Here is a 19,949-nt window from a genome sequence, read left to right as displayed (position 1 = left end):
CGAGCCTGTTAGCCTAATGAATGTAGTGTGTTCAATTCAGCAAAATAGCTCGTTCTCGGCCATGTATGAACAAAAACAGTGCATATGGTGTAATATTTCAGTAATACAAACGCACAACACACTGACAGAACATATCTGGATGTTTTTTTACCTACTGCAATTGCACTTTATAACGACTCCCCTTTCAGTGAGGACAGAAGACATTTAAACTTTTAAACTTCAGCCTGAGTTGCATATATCATATATCAAACTGTATTGTGGGCTCATGTTTTTTTGTATGGGTGGGGTATGTATGTATATATGTGTTGTGTTGTGTGTTTGTATGTATGCTGGCTGCTGGAACACCTAAATTTCCCTCCTGGAATGAATTAAGTATATCTTATCTTAATATATTGTTTCCTGTCATTTAGTTGCTACAATCCTTTTATTTTGTTCCAACACTTGCTTATTGTATTCAGTTATCAAACCCAAACAAAACTTTAACTAGTATTATTTTATTCATTTTCATATAAAAAAAAAAAAAAAAAAAAGCACACTCAGTCCAAAATATAATTAGATTGTTATTCTGTAAAGAGCAACACACAAATGCCACACATCATCAGGAGAAGCAGACTCAAAACACTCGGCCTACTAGACGCCTTTGTGCAGAAGAAATTGCATCAGCTAATGTAGCACAAAACTTTTAGACAATCATCTTTTCAGGTTTCTCAGTGACACTAAATGCAAGAGGGTAGCATAATGTTGATAGTAGATATTAGACTATTTCCCCCCTCATGAAGACTTTGAAATGTTTTTGCACAGAATTCAAACTCAATGTTTGGTGTATATTGATTACATTACGGATAATTTCAGTTAGTATTAATATTCTACATCGGCAGTGCATCTGAGGCTTTGCAAATGGTGTTTGTAAATTAAACATGAAATGTTACACTTCACCCTTAACTTTGTTTTAGTACAACATACTTTGTTTTCTTAGTTCTGATGCTAGTAACAGATCAAACTTATCAATTCAAAACAGAATTATTTCACTGTAGTACTAAACAAAAGCACTCTTATATGTGCATTAAAGAATTTTATCTGTTCAAATAGTTTTATAAATCTCTCCCATCACTGCACGACTCTATATTTCAGAACAGCTTCGACTGGTAGCAGGTTTTTATAAGTTTTGAGCATATTTGGGAAATGTTTAGCTTTAAAGAACATTTTTTTTTAAATGGGCTTTACAAATATTTTCGAGTTCCACGTGTCTGTAAGGGTCAATGTATGTACCTTAAGGTTGAAACAGATGTTTGTGTGCCACCTTGTGGATACTGTTGGTATTACTATTGTTCAGTACTTGATAAGCAGGGGACTTAAGAAATGGTCTTAAATGAAAAAGTAATGATGATACAACAAACCCAGAAAACAAAACCAAGACTCTTAACATGATAAAGTCATTACCTGCTATCACCCTGGTTCCATTCAGAAGCATACACAATAGGCACAATACACACCACACTCTGCTTTTGATGTTATGATGACATCATCTTTAGGCGCACATTCAGGAAAAATCCCTGTGACAACCATGTCAGTCTGAAGAGCTCTGCTTTCCTTTTGTTTTTTAGATTATTCCTCCAACACAGAAAGTAGTCCTCTGTCATGTTTTTTCTTTTTGTAAAGTAAAAACTGCATTCTTGAAAAACAATCATTTGGAGCTCCGTCTCTATTGCTTTAATCACATACATTTAGACACGGCAACAATTAAGTAACAAATTGCCATGGGAGGGATACATTGCATGTATACAAGCGCACACAGACCTTTATCAGTGTTTTTTGGTACATCAAACTGAGACAGCTCTTCTTTTGCCCACTTTTGGTTGTGCTGTGCACATGATCGCACATTCAAACAGCAGGAGAAAGTGCACTGCAAAAAATGCTCAGACACCCCTGGCTGGTTCTTGTCTCAGCTACAAACAAACAGATAACCCAATAATGAAAAAAGAAAAGAAAAAACAACACCCAGCAACAATAAATCAGTCTCTACAGCCCATTGTGAGAAGAGGCTCATTTTAGTACCAACTCATACAGAAACAGATTTACATTGGCGGCCATGATTGATTAAAGAAAAGAGGCTTCAGCCATCCAACAGGTCAAATATGAGTAGAAAAATAAAACATTAGGAACACCAATGTTTGCTTTTAGCCTCTATTCAAACTATGCAGCAGCAGCAAAAGCAACAGTAGCCCTGGCCGAAAGATTTTCTGTTGAACTACACAAAGACACACACACACACACTGTCACACATACAAACATACATGCACATATTCTTTCAATGTGTAAAAATAGAATATTGAACACAGCTAGTATATAGATAGATAAATCTAATGCGTAAAGTGGATGTGCCAAATCTGCAATTTTCCATTAGCATCAATCAAGCACCTGTCTAAATCAGATAGATTTATACATCTTTTTTTTCCACTTCTATACATTTTTCTATAAAACAGACATGGCTTAAATTAATTGATGATCAACAGGCATAAAATACCTTTATATTTCTCCTTTGCACTTTTACAAAATCCATTATTTACTTAAAAAAAAAAAAAGAAGAAAATTCCATCAAATGAAATCAAACTGGTAGAAGGCTCACTATAGTGTGACTGTTATCATTTTCTTGCTCAGAGAGGCAGGAACCATCAGACTCAGCAGGCACCCACCTGGGATGTCGTAAAGAGAAAATGATTGAAAGATTAAATTAATTAACCATCAGGGGACATGTGAGAATGACGGGCGACTGCTGCAAATATGGCTCAAAGAAGCCACAGAGAAGGGGATTTACATTCTGAAGCCCCCCTTGAAACATCTCTAATTTTGTGACTGTGTTCTGGTTTAAGTGCACAATAGAAAGTAGTGCCCCTGAGTTCTAGGACAGGGTGGGTGCTTCCTGGTTTTAGAGCACTGAGGGGTGGGGTGGCTACATGCTCCAAGGCTCTTTAGGGAATGGCGGGGCAGAATGTGGTCCTGGGCTAACAGTGTTGTGGGATATTTGAGCTGGGAGAATATGGTACAGCGGATAAGGCTCTGGTATACAATGTCATGGTCGTCCTTGGTCTCCCTCCCCCCGGCTGTAACCAGGCTTTCATATGCGATCGTATTTCTACAGCAGCTAACATCTGCATCAGCAGCTTCTCGGGCCGGGGATTTGTCAGATTGCACATTACATTGGTTCTATGCGTTTGTACTCTCGCTCCCTCTTTTTCCTACCTTGTAGGAAGTCCCCTATCTCTGTATTCCTTTTTCCTACAGTTCATACTGTTTGTTCTCTGCTCTGCCCTCACCCATCCCTCCCCCATTTATTTCAATGCTGATTCAGACCGCTTGGCTCTCAGTTCCACAGGCTCAGTGACACTGCTGTTAAGTCACCGCCTACCCCCCTCCCCGATAGCAGAAAGTAGCCGCGTCGAGGGCATTCGGACTTTAATCGATGGGAATTTTGTCCTCTAGCTCCAGTGGGCTGTCCTCGGTGGGCTCCTCAATCTTTCCCAGCTCCTGCAGCTGCTGCCGCCTTTGAACTTCTGCCTTCAGGTTCTCCAGATCCTTTTGGCTGAAAGTGAAATACCAGAAAAAAACATTACTTTACTTCTCATAGAAGAAAAAAACAAGGATTATTTTTGGCTCTTGTGATTTATGTTGCTGAAACTCAATAAATATATTGTTATACAAGATATACCCCAAATTACGGAGTTGAGGCTTAAAATGTCATCAATGTATTTAAAATAAATGTGTGCAGCTTTATTAAAGGGGTTGCATCCTGTGTCTAAATGACCCCTTTTTAAACGTACAATGAGAGTACTTTGGAGCAAATATATGTAATTGTGGAAAATAGAATACAATTTACAAAAGATAATGTTACAAATGATTGACATCTCACTTAACAATACAGTTTTTTCCACATACTGCTTGAATAAAGCTGCACTTCAAAACTTGAAAGAATCTTAATGGACTAGTTTTCCAGGATTAAAGAAATGTGTTTGCTGTTTAATTCTTGGAAAAGACAGAGCTGGCACTAAAGAAGACAAGGTGCCGTGTATTTGAGGATCCTTCAACCCAAAGTTGTGTTTAAATAACATGAGTGCAATATTAAAACAATATATAATATACAGTATATAATATTTAATCAGAATGTTAAGTCCCAGCATAATGTTTCCCAGTGTTCACATAAGATAAAGCTTCTTTCTCACTCTACCTGAGTGGTATAAAGATGATGCCGTTGATGATGTTGAGCTGTTCCAGGACACTGGCCATGTTGGGTGCGGTGAACTGGAAAACAGGAATAAAAAAAAAACAAAACATAGCATCACTGCAAGGTGGCGGAGAATAAACAGAAGCCATAAAAACGGGTTTTGATGTCTTGTGCAGTAACCTTGAGGGGCATGATGCTGGCGTTGGAGCCGTTCTTGTAGATCTCGTTCATGGTTCTCTGCAGAGCTACAGCCTGTTGAGTGAGATACTTTAGGTACTCTGAGCTCTCCTTGGTTTTCTCATGTCCCTCACCCATCTGAGAAGATAAAAAAAAGATGGATCATTAGCTTTAAAACAGTCAGAAACCTTAAAGAACAGAGTGTGGGTTCAGAGCAGAGTTGTACCTGGTTCTTGTAAATGGTGTAACCCTCCTTCTCGTGCTGAAGTGCAGATCGGAACTCAGCCTTGCTCTCGTAAACCCTCGCAACCAAATGATGGCTGAAAAATATTTTGTCAGTCAGTATGTAGGTCAGTACAATAACTCTACATTTGGATGGTAAATATATATATGAATATGTGAGAGAGAGAGAGAGAGAGAGAGAGAGAGAGAGAGAGAGAGAGAGAGAGAGAGACAAGTAATCGCTCCTTACCTGAGGGCCACTTTGAGGGAACGGGATCCATGGTACTTTGTGTTGATGGTCAATGCGTTCTCCAGGAATCTCAGCGATAAATCATACTCCATCACTCCGTGCAGCACCAGCCCGATGTTACTCTGCAGAAAGAGGGAAAAGAACAAGAACAGCCGTCACTGATTCTGTCAGGAGAAGAAACAAAATTAACGTTTTCCTGAGGTAAGTAAGACGTACCGGTAAATATATATTGATTTTTTTTTTTTTATTATTAATTTTTATTTATTTATTGCAAGACAAAGGATAATACACTTACAAAACACCAGAGACAATTAAAATAAGTACAGGCCAGAAAAACGAGGGAATATTCATGTTTAGTCTGTGTCCCGAACTCATATTTAAAATTTTAAGAGAACAGAATTGTGTGCACGTGTGTGTGTGTGTGTGTGTGTGTGTGTGTGTGTAATAAAGAAATATTCTTCCACAATATCATCATCATCATCACTACCATCAACAACCAATTTGCAGTATTACAATGTCAATGTCAAAATACGTATTGATGATAACGCAAAGACTCACGTCTAACAGTGCCATCTCAGGGTGGTCCTCCCCGCACACCATCAACAAGAGGTAACGGGCGCGATACAGCAGCTTCAGGGCAGTGGACAGCTGGCCATTGGCGAAACAGTACAGAGCCAAGTGCATCTAAGGGGTGGAGGGAAAAAAACTCAGGTGAGATGTCTGTTCAAGCATCTTATGAACAAATACATCTTTGATTTGACATTTAACTTACATATTCTTGAATTGTGTTGGGGTGCTCAATGCCGAGGACTCGTTCACTCATCAGAACAGCTTTTTGCTGGTTGCTGAGAGCCTGTGGATAAAGAACCAAATGCAGTTTTAGTGAAATGGAATCAATAGGATGCATCTAGATGCTGATATAGTAAAAGGCGTCATATTTCTTGTGGTCATTCTACAAGGTGTCGTGCCTACCTCTGGATGGTCTCCCATGATGTAATTAAGGCGTGCCAGCAGGCGCAGGCAGGCGCAGATCTCTACGTGCATTGCTCCGTACACATTGTTAAAGAGGTTAAGAGCCTCGTTGATCAGCTCGCAGCCCTCCTTCAGAAAACCTGGGCATTAAATCAAAAAAAGGGGTTATTATGTAAAATTAACTCAAAATGGAAATCTTCTTGTTAAGTCAGATTCACTCAAAAGTGTTTCTATGTATGACTACATCCTTCACCTTGCTGCACTTTGGCCTGTCCGCTTTGGAAGAAGTGGAAGGCATCTGAGGCTTTGGGGTTAACGTGCTTCACAACAGGGAAAATATTCAGGATGTCCTCCTCTGTGAAGGCAGGCTTGTGGCGGCTGTCAAAGTTATACTCCTTTATAAGAATCTAGAAGAAAAAGTAGAGGAAATGTCATGACGAGGATTTTGACACCGAGGCACCGAGAAGTCACTGTAGATTGTATGAGAGTTACCTGGATGCCAGTTTTAACTGAAATTTCTCTGAGCAGAGTGATTTTCTGGAGGCCATATTTCTCCACCACCTGGTCCGCACTTTCACTGCACAAAGAACCATCATTTGTCACCAAAACAACACAAAACGCAAACGCTTTCACATTTGTTCAACCTGAACAGAGTCTTTACCACTGGATGGTGAAGTGATAATAGCTCTGGGCCTCGGATGCGATGTTCTTCCACAACTCGCTGGGCGTCAGGCTGGCCCACGCCGTGTTGTCACCTCCGCCGGGGACCCTGTTGCGGCGCTTGCGGCTTTTGCGGCGCGACACCAGCTCATCGGGAGGAAGGTGGGCGACTGCGTCAGGGAAGGAGCTCAGGAAGCAGTTGAGGAAATGGCTTACAGCAGCAGAGAGGGCAGACAACTCTACACCCTGCACGATGCAAAATATAATGTAAGGAAATGCAAGTTTGTCTTTTTAAGAAGCTACATTACATGTTGTGTGTTGAATGATACAAACCTGCAGGTATGTCTTGAAGATATGTTTTGCACATCTGGTGATGAGCTCACTGATTCCTATTCTCTAAGGGAGGAAAGAGAAAACATTTAAATGAGTGAACACAAGGACAAAAAAGGTGGCTGACAGTGTTTGTAGGAACCAGGAGGATTCCAGACTTACATAGAAGTGCTCCAGTTGGGCTTTGGCAGGAGTTTTGTCCACAAACTCCAGAACTGTGCCCAAATAGCGGACATTGATGCCTCTCTGGCGCAAGGCCTCTGTCAGTGTGGCTCCATCCATGGGCACAGAGCTGTGGTCCAAACAGTCTTTAACCTGGTGATAAAACACACACACAAACACACATGTATGACTTTAATCTCAGACACACACACACACACACACATCCAGGTCACATAGAGGTTGAATTTTCTGGTTGAGTGAGTATCTGTGTCACTGACCAGTGATGGGACCTGACAGGAAACAAGGAAGGCAGCAGCATCTTTGAGAAGCTGCTTCTGCTTCTGCACGTCATCTGTACTCTCATCTGGGAAACGTACTCCTGGTTCAACAACACAAACACAGTCACTTTTGTGCTTCTATTGCCCTCTGATCAATTAACCCTTACTCTCTTATATCACTGCACAAAGATCATTTTGAGCCGATTGTGCTTAAAAATGACTAATCTGAGATGAAACACTACACTGATGTTAGCTGCTCTTCAGCTAAAAATGGTAGAGCGACTAATCATCTTCACAGGTTAAACACTTCAGTTCTTTGACTTTATATAGCTGTGTAGAATGTAGGAGACAGTTTCTGCCAACATTTGTCAGAGAATTATTCTCGTCTCATCACATCGATCATTTTATGTTTTCAGTTTAGCCACAGAAAGCCCATTTGGGTGTATATGCCTCTGACATGTTGATCTTTGTATTTGAATATCCATCATCTTTCCAAGTGTATCAACACACAAACACTGGTTTAAAAATAGATTTCTGAAGCTCAAGGTTTAAAGATGTAGTCATCTGTAGAATATAATATATGAATAAAACGGCTTCATGGCTCATTTTAATGTAAAAAAAAAAACCTGTTTGCATATACAGCATTTCCCCTGTTCACACACTGTACATCTATACTCTTCAAGGTTTTCTATAGTCCATGTATGATTTGTGCTTACCTGGGGAGAAGATGTCAGGATTGAAGCGAATGTCAAAAGACGTGTTGCTGATGGAGCCGACTGCCTTGCAGGCGTTGAGGACGACCTCACGACTTTTAGGATCTGTTTTTTTTATTAGGACAAGATCAAAGAAAAGGTTAAGATTACGAAAAAGCAGACCCATTATATCAAAATGTCTACAAAGAAGCAGTGCTAACCATGTCCATATTAAGCCAGCAAGATTATCATTTAAAAAAATGAACATTGTAGCTATGGCTGCATAATGTTAAAAAGCCAAGATGACTTATTTATCATAACCTGATTAGTTTTCTTCACAGATACAATGCTCAATGATGCATACCGTGTTTTATCCACAGTAATGATATGCTTTATATGCATCCAACACACAATACAATAAATATAGATATAATATTAAGATTCAATCATGATGATGTTGAATCATTAAAGAGATGATGAAGTTAATGATGGATATGTCGATCATGAGGTAACGTTATGTAGACATGGCCCAAGTCCACAACGCCACCATTTACAAACCGTCAATTAGCTTCAAAACTCCCTTAAGATTGAGTCAGGGTGTTTAACATGCAGATTACTGTAATTCAGGGTCAATTGGGTGTCACACAAATCATTCAAAGTGAGATTGTTTCTGCATTCCGATTCATCTTTGGATTAATGAACACAGCAGCCGATTATTGAGTTAATTGGGTCATATCCCACAGCAAAGGCAGAGTGCAGACCAGTGAGAGGTGGGTAAGGGACCAACAACACTCGATTGAGCAGCTACGGCTAGTCTGGTGGAAAGAAGCGTGTACGTCCCACAACTTTTCGCTTTAATGCTCTAGCAAATTTTTTTTCCCTATAAATGCACCAAAGTCAGCGACAAAGTCTTGGTTAAATACAGCTTTTCAAATAAACTTCCTTTTTTATTAAATAATCCACCAAAGTAGCTCTCACTGCATCATCTTGGCCTAGCTGGGGTTTTTTTTTTTTTTTTGACATACCAATACAAGATCCATCTTCGGCAACTAAGGTCTCCGCTAGCTCTTTGGCTTGAGCTAATCCTGGAATACTTTCCTCAAGCTCCTTACCCTCCAATGGGCTCTTGCATTCTCCGTTCTGGGTGGTTGTGAGGTCTAGAGGCCCGTTTGTGGTGGGCTTCGAGGAGTTTTCTTCACCTTCAGTCGCTGCCGGCGTGGCAGCCGGGGTGCTGCTGTCTGTCGGGCTCGTGCTGTCAGCGGAGACGTCTGTTGCACTGGGAGGATCTGATGCAGCAGTCTGTGTCGGGGTTGGCTCATCTTTGCTTTCTGAGCTTGTCTCAGAGGTTTCTGTGATAGCAGGCACGTCAATCTTTGTGTCCTTGTTTGCTTTCTGCTGCATGAGCTGTAACGCTGCCATCTTCATGAAGAGGAGGTATCTGAGGAGGGACAGATTGAACAGTTTAACACATGTCGAAACTCTCCTCATTATAGATATGGGATGATGCAGTGCAGACACATACCTGTGCTCCACAAAGGCCTCGATGAGCTCCTGGCGTAGACAAGCCAGGCGGTGGCGGTGCTGGCGAGGGTAGCCTTGGCGCTGACTCTCTGGAGGCAGCACCTCTCCTTCCACAGGCAGGAAGTTGAGGTCAGGAGGGAAAGTACGAAGAAGGTCCAGAATGTAGTGGCGGCCGTCGTTTCCAATGATGCCCTTGCACTCAACGGAAGAGCACAGCTCCACTGTCTCGTTTTTCTCATTTAATACGCTGTGCCTCTGAACCTAAAATATACAGTACCCAATATACAGGGATATTTACTTGTTGAACAAAATCAATAAATAAATGCTTGAAAGGAGAAAAAGACGGACAACTGACCTTGAGTGGCCTGCTTGTCTTCTCCAGCAGCTCCAGGTATTTGATGTGAGACACCACCGTCTTCCCAAAGTCGATGGATCCGTAGATGACGCTCTGCTCCTGCTCACGCTCCAGGATCCCAGGGATGATTGACTGTGCGGTGACTCGGTACCCTCTGTAGTCCACCACTACTGTCCCCAGAGTGTACAGGCCCTCCACATCTACGGCCCCGTAAGCACGTACTCCATTCAAGTCATTGGTGGGTGCTGCATGGGCAGCCGCATCTCCACCCAGCTCGCGATAGTGGTCCCGCACATCGAAGCCGAGGCTGAAGAAGATGTTGTTCCAGATAAACATCTGCATTCGCGTTTCCTCACCAGGGTTTATGGCCATTACGTTGCCGTCAATAACTGCCATGGCGCCTCGAGTGGCAGCCGCTGCAAAGTCACTGTGGACCTACAGGAGGACAAAAAAGACATTTAAAAACTTAGAAGAAAAAGCTGTTACAAATGTAAGTAAAAATTTTTTTAAAAAAAGTGTACACATGAAACTGACATCATATTTCCTGCTAGATGTTAGTGAGCACTTTTAGTGAGAGAATCCTCTGGTCTCCACTGTCTGTTCACATAATGATGAAACACTCAGTACCTTAAATATGGCTCTCTCCCTCAGCAGGCGTTCAGGCAGGTTCTTCCGGGGCAGCTCTCTGGTGGTCTGCAGCTCCTCGTTCCAATCTCTAGTCTGAAAATAAATAAATAATCAGTATTGACATCTATATTGATGACTTGTAAAACACAAGTTATCTGCCTAATCTGCTGCTATGTGCAGCTGTTCCCACCTGTCCAGGTATGTGCTCCTCATAACCCAGGCGGGAGGTGTAGGCGTCCTCAGCTCGGACACAGTCCATGGCGTGGTCTACCTGTGGGGCTGTCCAGCTGTACACCTGGAAAGGAGTGGCTATCCTCTCGAACGGGTGCCTCTGGACCCTGCAGGAAAAATAGTGAAACATTATAGATACTTTTTTTTTGTGTATCATGGGCTCTTCGTCAAAGTATGCTCTTGTAATGAGAAGTTCCTAAAACACCTAAATAAAACCAATGCATGACAAGGAACACTGTAACTGTTTCCTGACAGCATGCGACGCGAGTGAGCGTCAGCAACAAAGTCATCTTGATTCCATTGTTTCCAATTTGATTGTCTTTAACCTCAGCTTGTGAGCGACGCAGCACAACATTTTGTACCCCGATGCTCTGTTTTTATTTTCATTCCTGTCTTGCCGTGTATTGACAAACCTTTGATTGTTTCTATTTGAGTCAAAAGCTTGTCAATACAAAGCACCTCATGGCATAATGCTTAACAGGGGATACTGAAATTCACTGAGGAAATACTGAACAGATGCAGTGTGGACAGCGAGCGTTCAATGCTTTGCAATCTAATGCTCGCCTGCTGTTAGAAAACAGTGTGAGTCCTGACCTTAAGACGTGTATTATGTCTTCTTTAGTTTCTTTTTGTGTTGTGCTTTAAGACTTTGAACTGCTGAATCCTTGACTGGTTCAATAAAGTTCATGTAGGAATGATTAACTTAAGAAAAAAGATAAAAAGAAGTACATCAAACAGAAGAGCACCAACAGACAAAAAGAGAAGAGAGAGTTTTTAGCACTGCAGATTTGAGTACAGAACAGAGGCTGTGGATCAGCAGGTAGACACGGGGGTATATGATAATATCAGTTTTCAGAGGGGATGAGTACTGACCAGCTTAATTGCTCAGACACGAAGTCACTCAGTGAAAGGATTCTTAGCACAGGTAGGAGAATGAAGAACTGAAGGCATAGAGATGTTTTTCACCTTTTCTTTTGCAGGGCAGTGAAGTTCTTCTTAAAGGCAGGGCTGATCTGGCTCAGCAGCTCCACCAGAGAATGGCTCAGGAAACTGGGATTGGCTGGCTTAGGGTTAAAGGTGTAGGTAGTGGATCTGTAATACACAGACAAACACATAAAACATTAGTATTGCTTGTTTTTAAAGCTCATTTATGACAAATTTACCAATATTTATACTACGAAAGCCTGGAAAGGAACTCGTTTTTCTGAGGGATGTATGTGGTGCATCTCTAGAAATCACAAACCCTCAAACATGAGAGGATCTTATTGAATTGTTGGAAACAAAAAAAAAAAGAATCCTGCTTCAACCAACACAGCATTTTTAGGAATTGTGTTCTTCAAAGTAATCCAACTAGACCTCTTTAATTAGAGGGTTAAGTCTTTGCTGGCATCCAAACTAATCCAAAATTAGGATCCTTAAACTGTTAACATACCCACTGCTTCTGCTGCCTGCATCTTTTTAAGTACTTAACACAGTCCTACACTGAAGCAAGGCCAGTTTTATTTATATAGCACATTTCAACAACAAGGCAATTCAAAGTGCTTCACACATGACATCAAAAGCATCATGAGTAATCGCTACATTGTGCATACACTACATATCAAGAGCTTAGGGGTATTTTTGGAAGAGTGCAGCGGAAACTGGAGCTGAAGGAAGATATGAGGAAGAAATGTGGACTGACTGGTTGAGGTAGAAGCCGCGTGTGGAGGCAGTGATGCTGACGTGGCGCTCTTCCACAGTCACCATGTACAGGTACATGAGGTCGCCGTGCATCTTCCTGTTTCCTGGTGGAGGGTTCCAGCCGCTCATGGTCAGGACCTTCAGGCACTGCATAGGCTGTTGGGATAGTTGACAACATTTGCATAAGTTAAGAATGGTAAATTGAGTTGGACCCTCTGCGAGTCCTTTTTTTAGTTCATGACTTTATATTATTCTCAAGCTGTGATTTCCCTGAATCACACTTTTAGAGCCAAACACTACTTCTCACCTTCCAATCCTTGTTCTGTGGTTGGAGGGGCACCAGTGGGCGGTCTTTGCTGCCGGGCAGGATGTGCTCTGGGGGGGTGCAGTCGATCTGCTCCAGCTCGTTTCCCTTCTTCTTCCTCTTACCGCTATCTGCAACAAACATTTAAACAAGCGAGGTGAGAGCCTGCAGGCCACCCGCGATGTCGTGACGATCTCGGCACATTAAAATGCTGCAGGTTTTTCTACCATGAACCGTTCATGTCGTACCTCCAAGGTCTCCGTCAGTGAAGATGCTGAGGAAGGAGAGCGAGTTGCAGTCCACTCCATTGTAAGCGTCCGAGGGGTCCAGACTCTTCAGTAGGTCTCGGATGTGACGCACGTGGATGCGGGCCTCGCGCACTGTGTACGGCTCTGAAGGAAAGAGAGACAAGGAAAACACAAAGGGTATAAATAAAAGGGAGTGGTTTGACAATTCTGTTTAGTTATGGCCCCTCAGCTACATGCAACTCTCCAGGCAGGCTGCAGACAGAGGGGTATATCAATAAAGCTAAAATAAAGTCGTATTTATTGACACATCCTGAATGCATCATGGTGAAATACTTAGGACAATATATCACGGTTGATGTTGACAAAAAGTCAACCAGGTTTGACGGGTAGCACCAAACAATAATTTCTGATTCTTTTCCACACAACATGGTTAGTTGATGTCATTGCATAAAAACAGGAAGGTCCAATTGCATCATCTTTGCTGTAGATTTAATTTCAATAGGGTAACAGTGTGCAGTTTAATGTATATCCCTAGCAGACACTTAGGTAGTACAATGGATGTGATTTCAGTCAGGTTAACCTGCTGGTTCTGACCTTCCACCACTTTGAGCAGCGAGCCCTCCTGCAGGCCCTCAATGGACTTGAGCTCAGCAAAGTTGTCCAGCACGTTTCCGTCCAGCTGCAGGGAGAAGCAGGTTCGGTGGCAGGTGTCCTCACGGTCCATCAACACCTGATGGATCTCCTGGACCATTTCCTGGGGGGATACCTGATGCAGAGAAGGGAGAGGAAGGGAGAGGAGATGGAGTATTCATGTTGTTCGGACTTTATGATGTCTGGGTTCATTATGTTGGTTTGGTGTTTTGCTGTAGGAGTCCATTTGCCGTTGGGTTCTTGTGTTGCTTTGGTTATTTTGGTGCTGTTCGGGGTTCTTATATTTGCTTCTGCTTGAACATCAAAGCACTTTGTTGCTTTAGAAATATGTACAGCTTGAGATCCTTATCCTTATACAGGATTTGGTTCAGGTGTTTTGTCCATGTTCAGGTTTGAAAACATTGCTTAAATATGCCATGTTCACAATGTACTCTCATGTTTAGACCACATCCAGCCTTGTTCCAGTACTGGTTCCATCTCATGTAATCCAGGAAGGCTGGTTTGAATATAAGAAAAACAAGTTTGAAAGCTCCTTTTACAACAAAACCCTGCAGAGCTCTTCTCAAATATTAAAGGGTGGATTTTAAAGGTATAGGAAGTTATGATGGCACTAGTCATTTATTTCTCTCATGTAACAATTAGTAGTAAACTAAAATACAAAAATTATACAACCTAGGTACACTTTGTTTTTCCAGGAATGTGCACATATATGACATGAGATAGTTCTGTTTTAAGCCCTGTGTTATTGCCTGTTTGAACATTGGTCTGCAGCCTTACCTGCAGGTCGAATGGCTCTGTCCCAGGTGCCTGGATCTTCACGGTGAAGCCAGTGTCCTGGATCACAATCACTTCCTGTTCGTTGGACTCCTCTCCACCATCCGCCTCACCGTTCCCATCCGGTTTGGATTCTGCCTCCTCTGTGTGGCCATGAGCTCCATCACCATTCACCATGGCTGTATCGACACTGTGCCCTGCGATGAAGGAGACACAAAGATCATTCAGTAAACTCAATATCCCATGAAAGAGAGTTTGACAACTTTGAAGAAAGAGACTGTGAACGACACCTAAACTCTTAGAAGTGCATTGTGTACAAACAATTCTTCAGCTGCTATTATTCAAAGATCTGATCAAGAGGATGCACCACCTACACAGGGCCAGCCATGCAAAAAAAAAAAACACTTTTCTTCCACATGTAAGCAATGCTGCCAGGCAGCAAGGCCACAAACAAAGCACACAGACCCATGGCTGGATGACATCACCTGTAACCTCCTAAAATATTTATTAATGAGTGAAGAGAGGCGACAAAGCTTGACTATAGCTGCTAGTGTCATAGTTTCATTACATTTTAGCCAAACACAAATGAATTCAACGGAATATAAAGAACACAGAAGACAGAATCAACTGTGCAAGTTCTCCAAGAAGAACAGGCGTTTACAAAAAGCCGAAACTACAACACACAGATCATGAATGAACGTTCCAATACATTTTCAGATTCTCCATTCTGACCGGCTGAAGCAGACACTGTTGCAACATTAGCCCGTAAGTCTTCATGGATTTCGGTATCACAAGAGGGAATTACTGGTCACTTTCACAGCTAAATGTGGCTAATACATATCCTGCGAATAAGCGAGTAATCATTGAGCAGCTGCCCTTAATCTTTTACAGACGTTCAGTCCATAAAATGATGGTTACTCATTCTTTAGATAAGAATGAAGGGGAAAAATCTGAGTTACAAGGCAGCTGATCTCATGAATAAAAGATTCACGAGTTATATTTCCTATTGTATTCAGAGCAGACAACAGCTAGGGTGAAAAGACCACGACAGGAATATGAATTAGGCTTTGGTTAAATGTATTCAAAAGAAACAGGGCTGAGTGTGTGGATGTCGGACACCTGTTTTCTCTCACTGGGACTCGCCTGCATCCAGCAGTGTGTCCTTGCTCACTGTCAAGGGTAAACAGCGTCAGGGTTACAGGCAGAGGGGTGGGGCCTGATAACTGGACCACGGCACGAGTGAGAGATGAAATGGTGAAGCAGGGCGAATGAGGCGGAAGAGATAGGGTCAACTCACAACGCTTTGGACAACAAACACAACAACTTCAGAGCAGAAAAGCTTGTTTATAATGTAACTAAGTGGAGGAAAAGGGGGGCTGGGGGTTGTGCGTTTCATTCTGTCCGTTTTTGTTTTCAGTATCAATAGAGAAATGTTTCATTCCTCATCGGATCTTTACTCCTTTTCATGTTGACACCATGTTGGCGAGCTTACTTGGTTACTCTCCCTCTGAGAGCTGCAACTTTAGCATTAAAATGCTAAACTTATTTCACGCTAAACGTCTAACAACTTGCAAGCAACATGAGCATTCGTTTGAAGACACAAGCACTTGTGTTTTATTTCAAATAGGTTGATTCTTTTCTCCACCAACTTCTGACATTATAGCAGGCTCTGTAACAAAAAAGCGTCGCTATCTATGCGCTGAGCAGATATGATATGTAGATTTTGTTTTCTTTGGAAACAGCTGTCTGCTGCAGCTGACCACAACACTATGAATGTGTTGAGAGTTAATCAGATCAGTAAATTCAAAGATCAGACGCCTACACAATGAGCTGAAAGTGGCTGTAAAGCTCAATAAAACCAAGAGAAGCAACTGATTCATGTGATCTTTAGGAAGGTCCTTCAATCCCTTTCTGTAACATTGTCATTAAAATAAAGAATGTCGCCTTATTATCAGGCAAACTCATAACTGCCATATTTGAGCAATCTTTTTCAGACTGGCTTGGTACTCTTAATTGTAAACTGCATTGAACACTTTTTGGTTCATTTATTAAAAAAAAAAAAAAAAAAAAGGGACAAAGTGTGAAAGAAGAGTTTCATGAGGAGCATAAGATAATGTAGCTCTTCATTTTTGACTCACAATCACCAAATCAGAAGAGTATTAAGTACAAAGATCCAGAAGCACTTTGGTTGATGAGGTAATCCAGCAGGCTGCGTGTTGCAAAACTGACCCATTTTCAAGTAGTGAAAGATAGTGCAGCAGCAAGTTAGTGATAAAGTAATGGTCAAGCCTGTCTTATTCTGGAACTGATTGTTTAATTAGGTTATATCAGGATATGACATTTTAATACCCATATCACAGAATGTATTCTTTGAAAATCTAAATGAATTGAAGTTATTTTTTTTCCATTTTCCAACAATCATAACAAAAAAGAAAAAAACACACGCAATAAAAAATTAAACTGCAAGCCTGGGTTACACTGTAACAGACCCGTTTCTTCTCTGACTGAACAAATCTGTGAACCAAGCTGCCAGTTCAGTTCAGAAAGATAATTCATATCATGGTGCTTTGAGATGGTGGGATCCTTAGACAGCTTCTCTTTAGTTCATTAGCCTGACCAATGACTCTTGATAACAAAGCTATAAATCAAGCAGCAAGATATCTATCTACTCCGCAGCCCTTGACACGGGGCGACCCTGGCTGCTGCCATGGCAACATTAACCAAGAACCATGAAAACAGCAGCAGCAGCAGCACAAGGTCTGTCTGCAGACAAGTATGCTGCACCACAAGGTGGCAACCTCCAGATAGGATAGCCAGACCCTGAGTCATGGACCTATGGTGCGATTTCATGTCAACAAGGACTGAATACACAGTCTGTTTGATTCTGTCATTAAAATATATATATATATTTTTTTTTTTTTGTTAGTGCTGTCTGTCTGTGTAATGTGTTGCCTTTTAAGCTGTAATGCAGTTTTTTATTTAATAGAAAGCCTTTCCTCACCAACAATTATTATTAAAATAAATATAAAATATATCATGAGACCTAAATATGTTTTTGAGCTATTAAGCCATTAAAAAGTCGATGAGATGAAACTAAATTAGAAAAACCATTTGTGAAGTGATTACATTTTCAATTGAGCATTTCTTTAGTATAATATTTTGCTGAAAACCATTGTGTTTTATATAACGACCAGAGAAAACAGTTCCTCTTGGGGGCTTACTGATCCTGCACTGGGCATGTAGACACAGCTTGTAAATATATTTAAAGGACTGAAGATGAGGAGAAAGTCATGACATGTAACTTGAAAACACAAATATGAAAAACCAAAGCTCTGCTAAATAAAAGACTGACATATCAAACATGATATTTTAAGTGAAGGCTTACATTTTTTTTTTTTTTTGAAACCATTGCAGTTTTGAATACAATATCTTTGAATCTTAATCTTTGGGGAAGTAGTGCCAGGTCTGTCTGAGCAACAATTTTAAAAACTAAACATAATGAATGAAGTATCACATAGTCGGACAGCTGGTTAACATTTTGCTTCAAAGAAACTCTATTAATACATCATCAAAACAGAGCTTTATTAGTGTTGTCTTCATGGAGGTATCACTTAATAGGCTGCTGCTGCTGATCTAAATTAGTGCATCCACTGCTGCATGGGAGGAGGTGGAGGAACTTAAACACTGACCAGAGAAAACTCCAGACAAAAAAACATGAATCATTTACATGTAGGACTCAGTTACTCTCCAATGTGTTTCCCTATGTAGTGACAGAGAGAAGTCAAGGTCCCCACATGTTTCAGAGAGGCTGCAGCAGACTCTTCTGGTGCTCCATAAGTTGTGTAACGTGAAGTTCACCTATCGGGTTTAATCTTCCTCTATCGACAACACTGTACTTGCTGCTCAGCCGCGCCACTACTTTCACATTACAGTATACTCACCAGCTTACACGTATGTTCATGTATTATTAGCGTAACCTTCCCTCTCTCTCTCTCTGTCTGTGTAATGCACTATCATGACTTTTTTCTACAACTGCGAGCTTCCGCTTCCCGGTCGAGGAGGGCCACTCCATCTGATCCTCCACGACGGGGGGGGGGCGCTAAATACTTACCATCGACCGCTAGGCACTATCGTCATCCGACAACTTTTAATATGCAGGTTTGAAACCCCCAATCCCAAAAAACGATGCAACATATATTTTAATAACCAGTTATGACACAGGACCGTCAAATTAAAAAGGACACAATGTGACAGAGAACCCCTGTAGTCATGGGGACAGTGTGCCACTCCACTGAAGGTGACCTTCAGTTCATTTCTCTGACACGATGTTACCGAACATGTGCGTCAATTTAGAGTCACGTAAAACCACCCGTGTGTTAAAAAAAACAAAACACAGTTGTTTTTAAAACCGAAATGAGTATTGTCTGCATAAACTCTCCTCCTGGACACGCAGGGCTTCTGCTTTGCCACTTAGCTGATTAGCTGGGTGAGGAAGCTAATGGTAGCACACCGGTAGCTATCTTGTTTTGGGTTAGCCTGATTGGCATGCAGTGTCAGGTACCAGGTTTGGACTACCTGCTAACAGCGATTACACAATTTATGTAGAATTTCATCTGTCCTGACTGTGAACAAGCCTGGCACGATAATGACCACACAAATGCAACATGCAAGAGACTGACATCACACAGCTACTTAGCAATGTGCACCCTTTTAAACTTGAACAGGCGACCAAGGAGATGGTTTGAAGGAGGAAGGGGGTAAACCCCACAAGACGACCACCTTGGGGGGGGGGGGGTTCTGTGGACTTTTTTTTTTTTTTAAGTCGCACTAAAAAAAAAGCATGCAGGCATATGTCACAAGCCTAAGTCTTCAATAAACCACTTTGAAGTCAGTCAGTGCACAGTGGTGTGGACTTCATAGATTTACACAGTTAAGAGCATGTATTTTTGAGAGGTGTTGTCATGATGTGAAATGTGTGTGTGTGTTCGGTGTTGTAACAAGCAGATATGACGCAGACAAAGTTTGCTGCATTGTCTCACCACAGCCGCATGACTCCTTCAGATGTGTCTTGCTGCTTTCGTTGCTGTCCCGGGCTCCATCTCCTGCTTCATCCGCAAGATCAACCGGATTACAGTCGGGCACTGACGCCGGTATGTCATCTGTCTTGCTCACCATGGTCGGCAGTCAGTGTGGCAGCAGTACAAATCCCAGCAGCAGTGCGAGTCTGTGAGGCTGTGAAAGAAATAGGAAAACAATCTTGCTTCTCCGGCTGATTCAGGCTATCGCTGGCTACATGCGAAGGGTACAGGCTTACAAAAACAAGTCTACCCGAGGAAGGACAGCGCTGCTCACGGTGCTGCTGCTGCACACGTGGTTTTCTCAACCCCTCCTCTTGACCTCTTTGCCTTTGCGTAGCAGTGGGTTGCACTTCCCCATCAACCGAGCGTGGCGCTACGGAAAGCCACACGCGTCAAATTCATTTTCACCAACTTGTTTGAATTGTTCGTTTAGATGAAAGTGTAGACTTTCTTATGCGATGAGTACGACTACTTGTAATAGTTACATGGGGAGAAAATAAGACATCACCGTACGGTTA

General features: G+C 41.8%; 1 protein-coding gene across 1 annotated transcript; it reads right to left on the bottom strand.

Moving 5' to 3' along the window:
• Positions 1-1,695: 1,695 nt before the first annotated feature.
• On the bottom strand, positions 1,696-19,744 carry cluha (clustered mitochondria (cluA/CLU1) homolog a). Its single transcript, XM_020639314.3, has 27 exons — positions 19,393-19,744; positions 14,357-14,550; positions 13,523-13,694; positions 12,929-13,072; positions 12,684-12,811; positions 12,378-12,532; positions 11,663-11,788; positions 10,656-10,803; positions 10,466-10,558; positions 9,839-10,273; positions 9,485-9,744; positions 8,988-9,400; positions 7,987-8,088; positions 7,271-7,371; positions 6,993-7,145; positions 6,834-6,896; positions 6,502-6,746; positions 6,333-6,417; positions 6,094-6,247; positions 5,841-5,980; positions 5,641-5,721; positions 5,427-5,552; positions 4,869-4,990; positions 4,623-4,716; positions 4,400-4,534; positions 4,223-4,296; positions 1,696-3,580 (listed from the first exon to the last, which is right to left on the bottom strand). The coding sequence occupies exons 1-27, from the start codon at positions 19,526-19,528 to the stop codon at positions 3,454-3,456; spliced, it is 4,206 nt and encodes a 1,401-aa protein (XP_020494970.2). The 5' UTR covers positions 19,529-19,744; the 3' UTR covers positions 1,696-3,453.
• Positions 19,745-19,949: the final 205 nt, after the last annotated feature.

The sequence above is a fragment of the Labrus bergylta genome, chromosome 11, assembly GCF_963930695.1.
Source record: "Labrus bergylta chromosome 11, fLabBer1.1, whole genome shotgun sequence".
NCBI lineage: Eukaryota > Metazoa > Chordata > Actinopteri > Labriformes > Labridae > Labrus > Labrus bergylta.
This window is presented reverse-complemented; position numbering and strand designations above follow the sequence as displayed.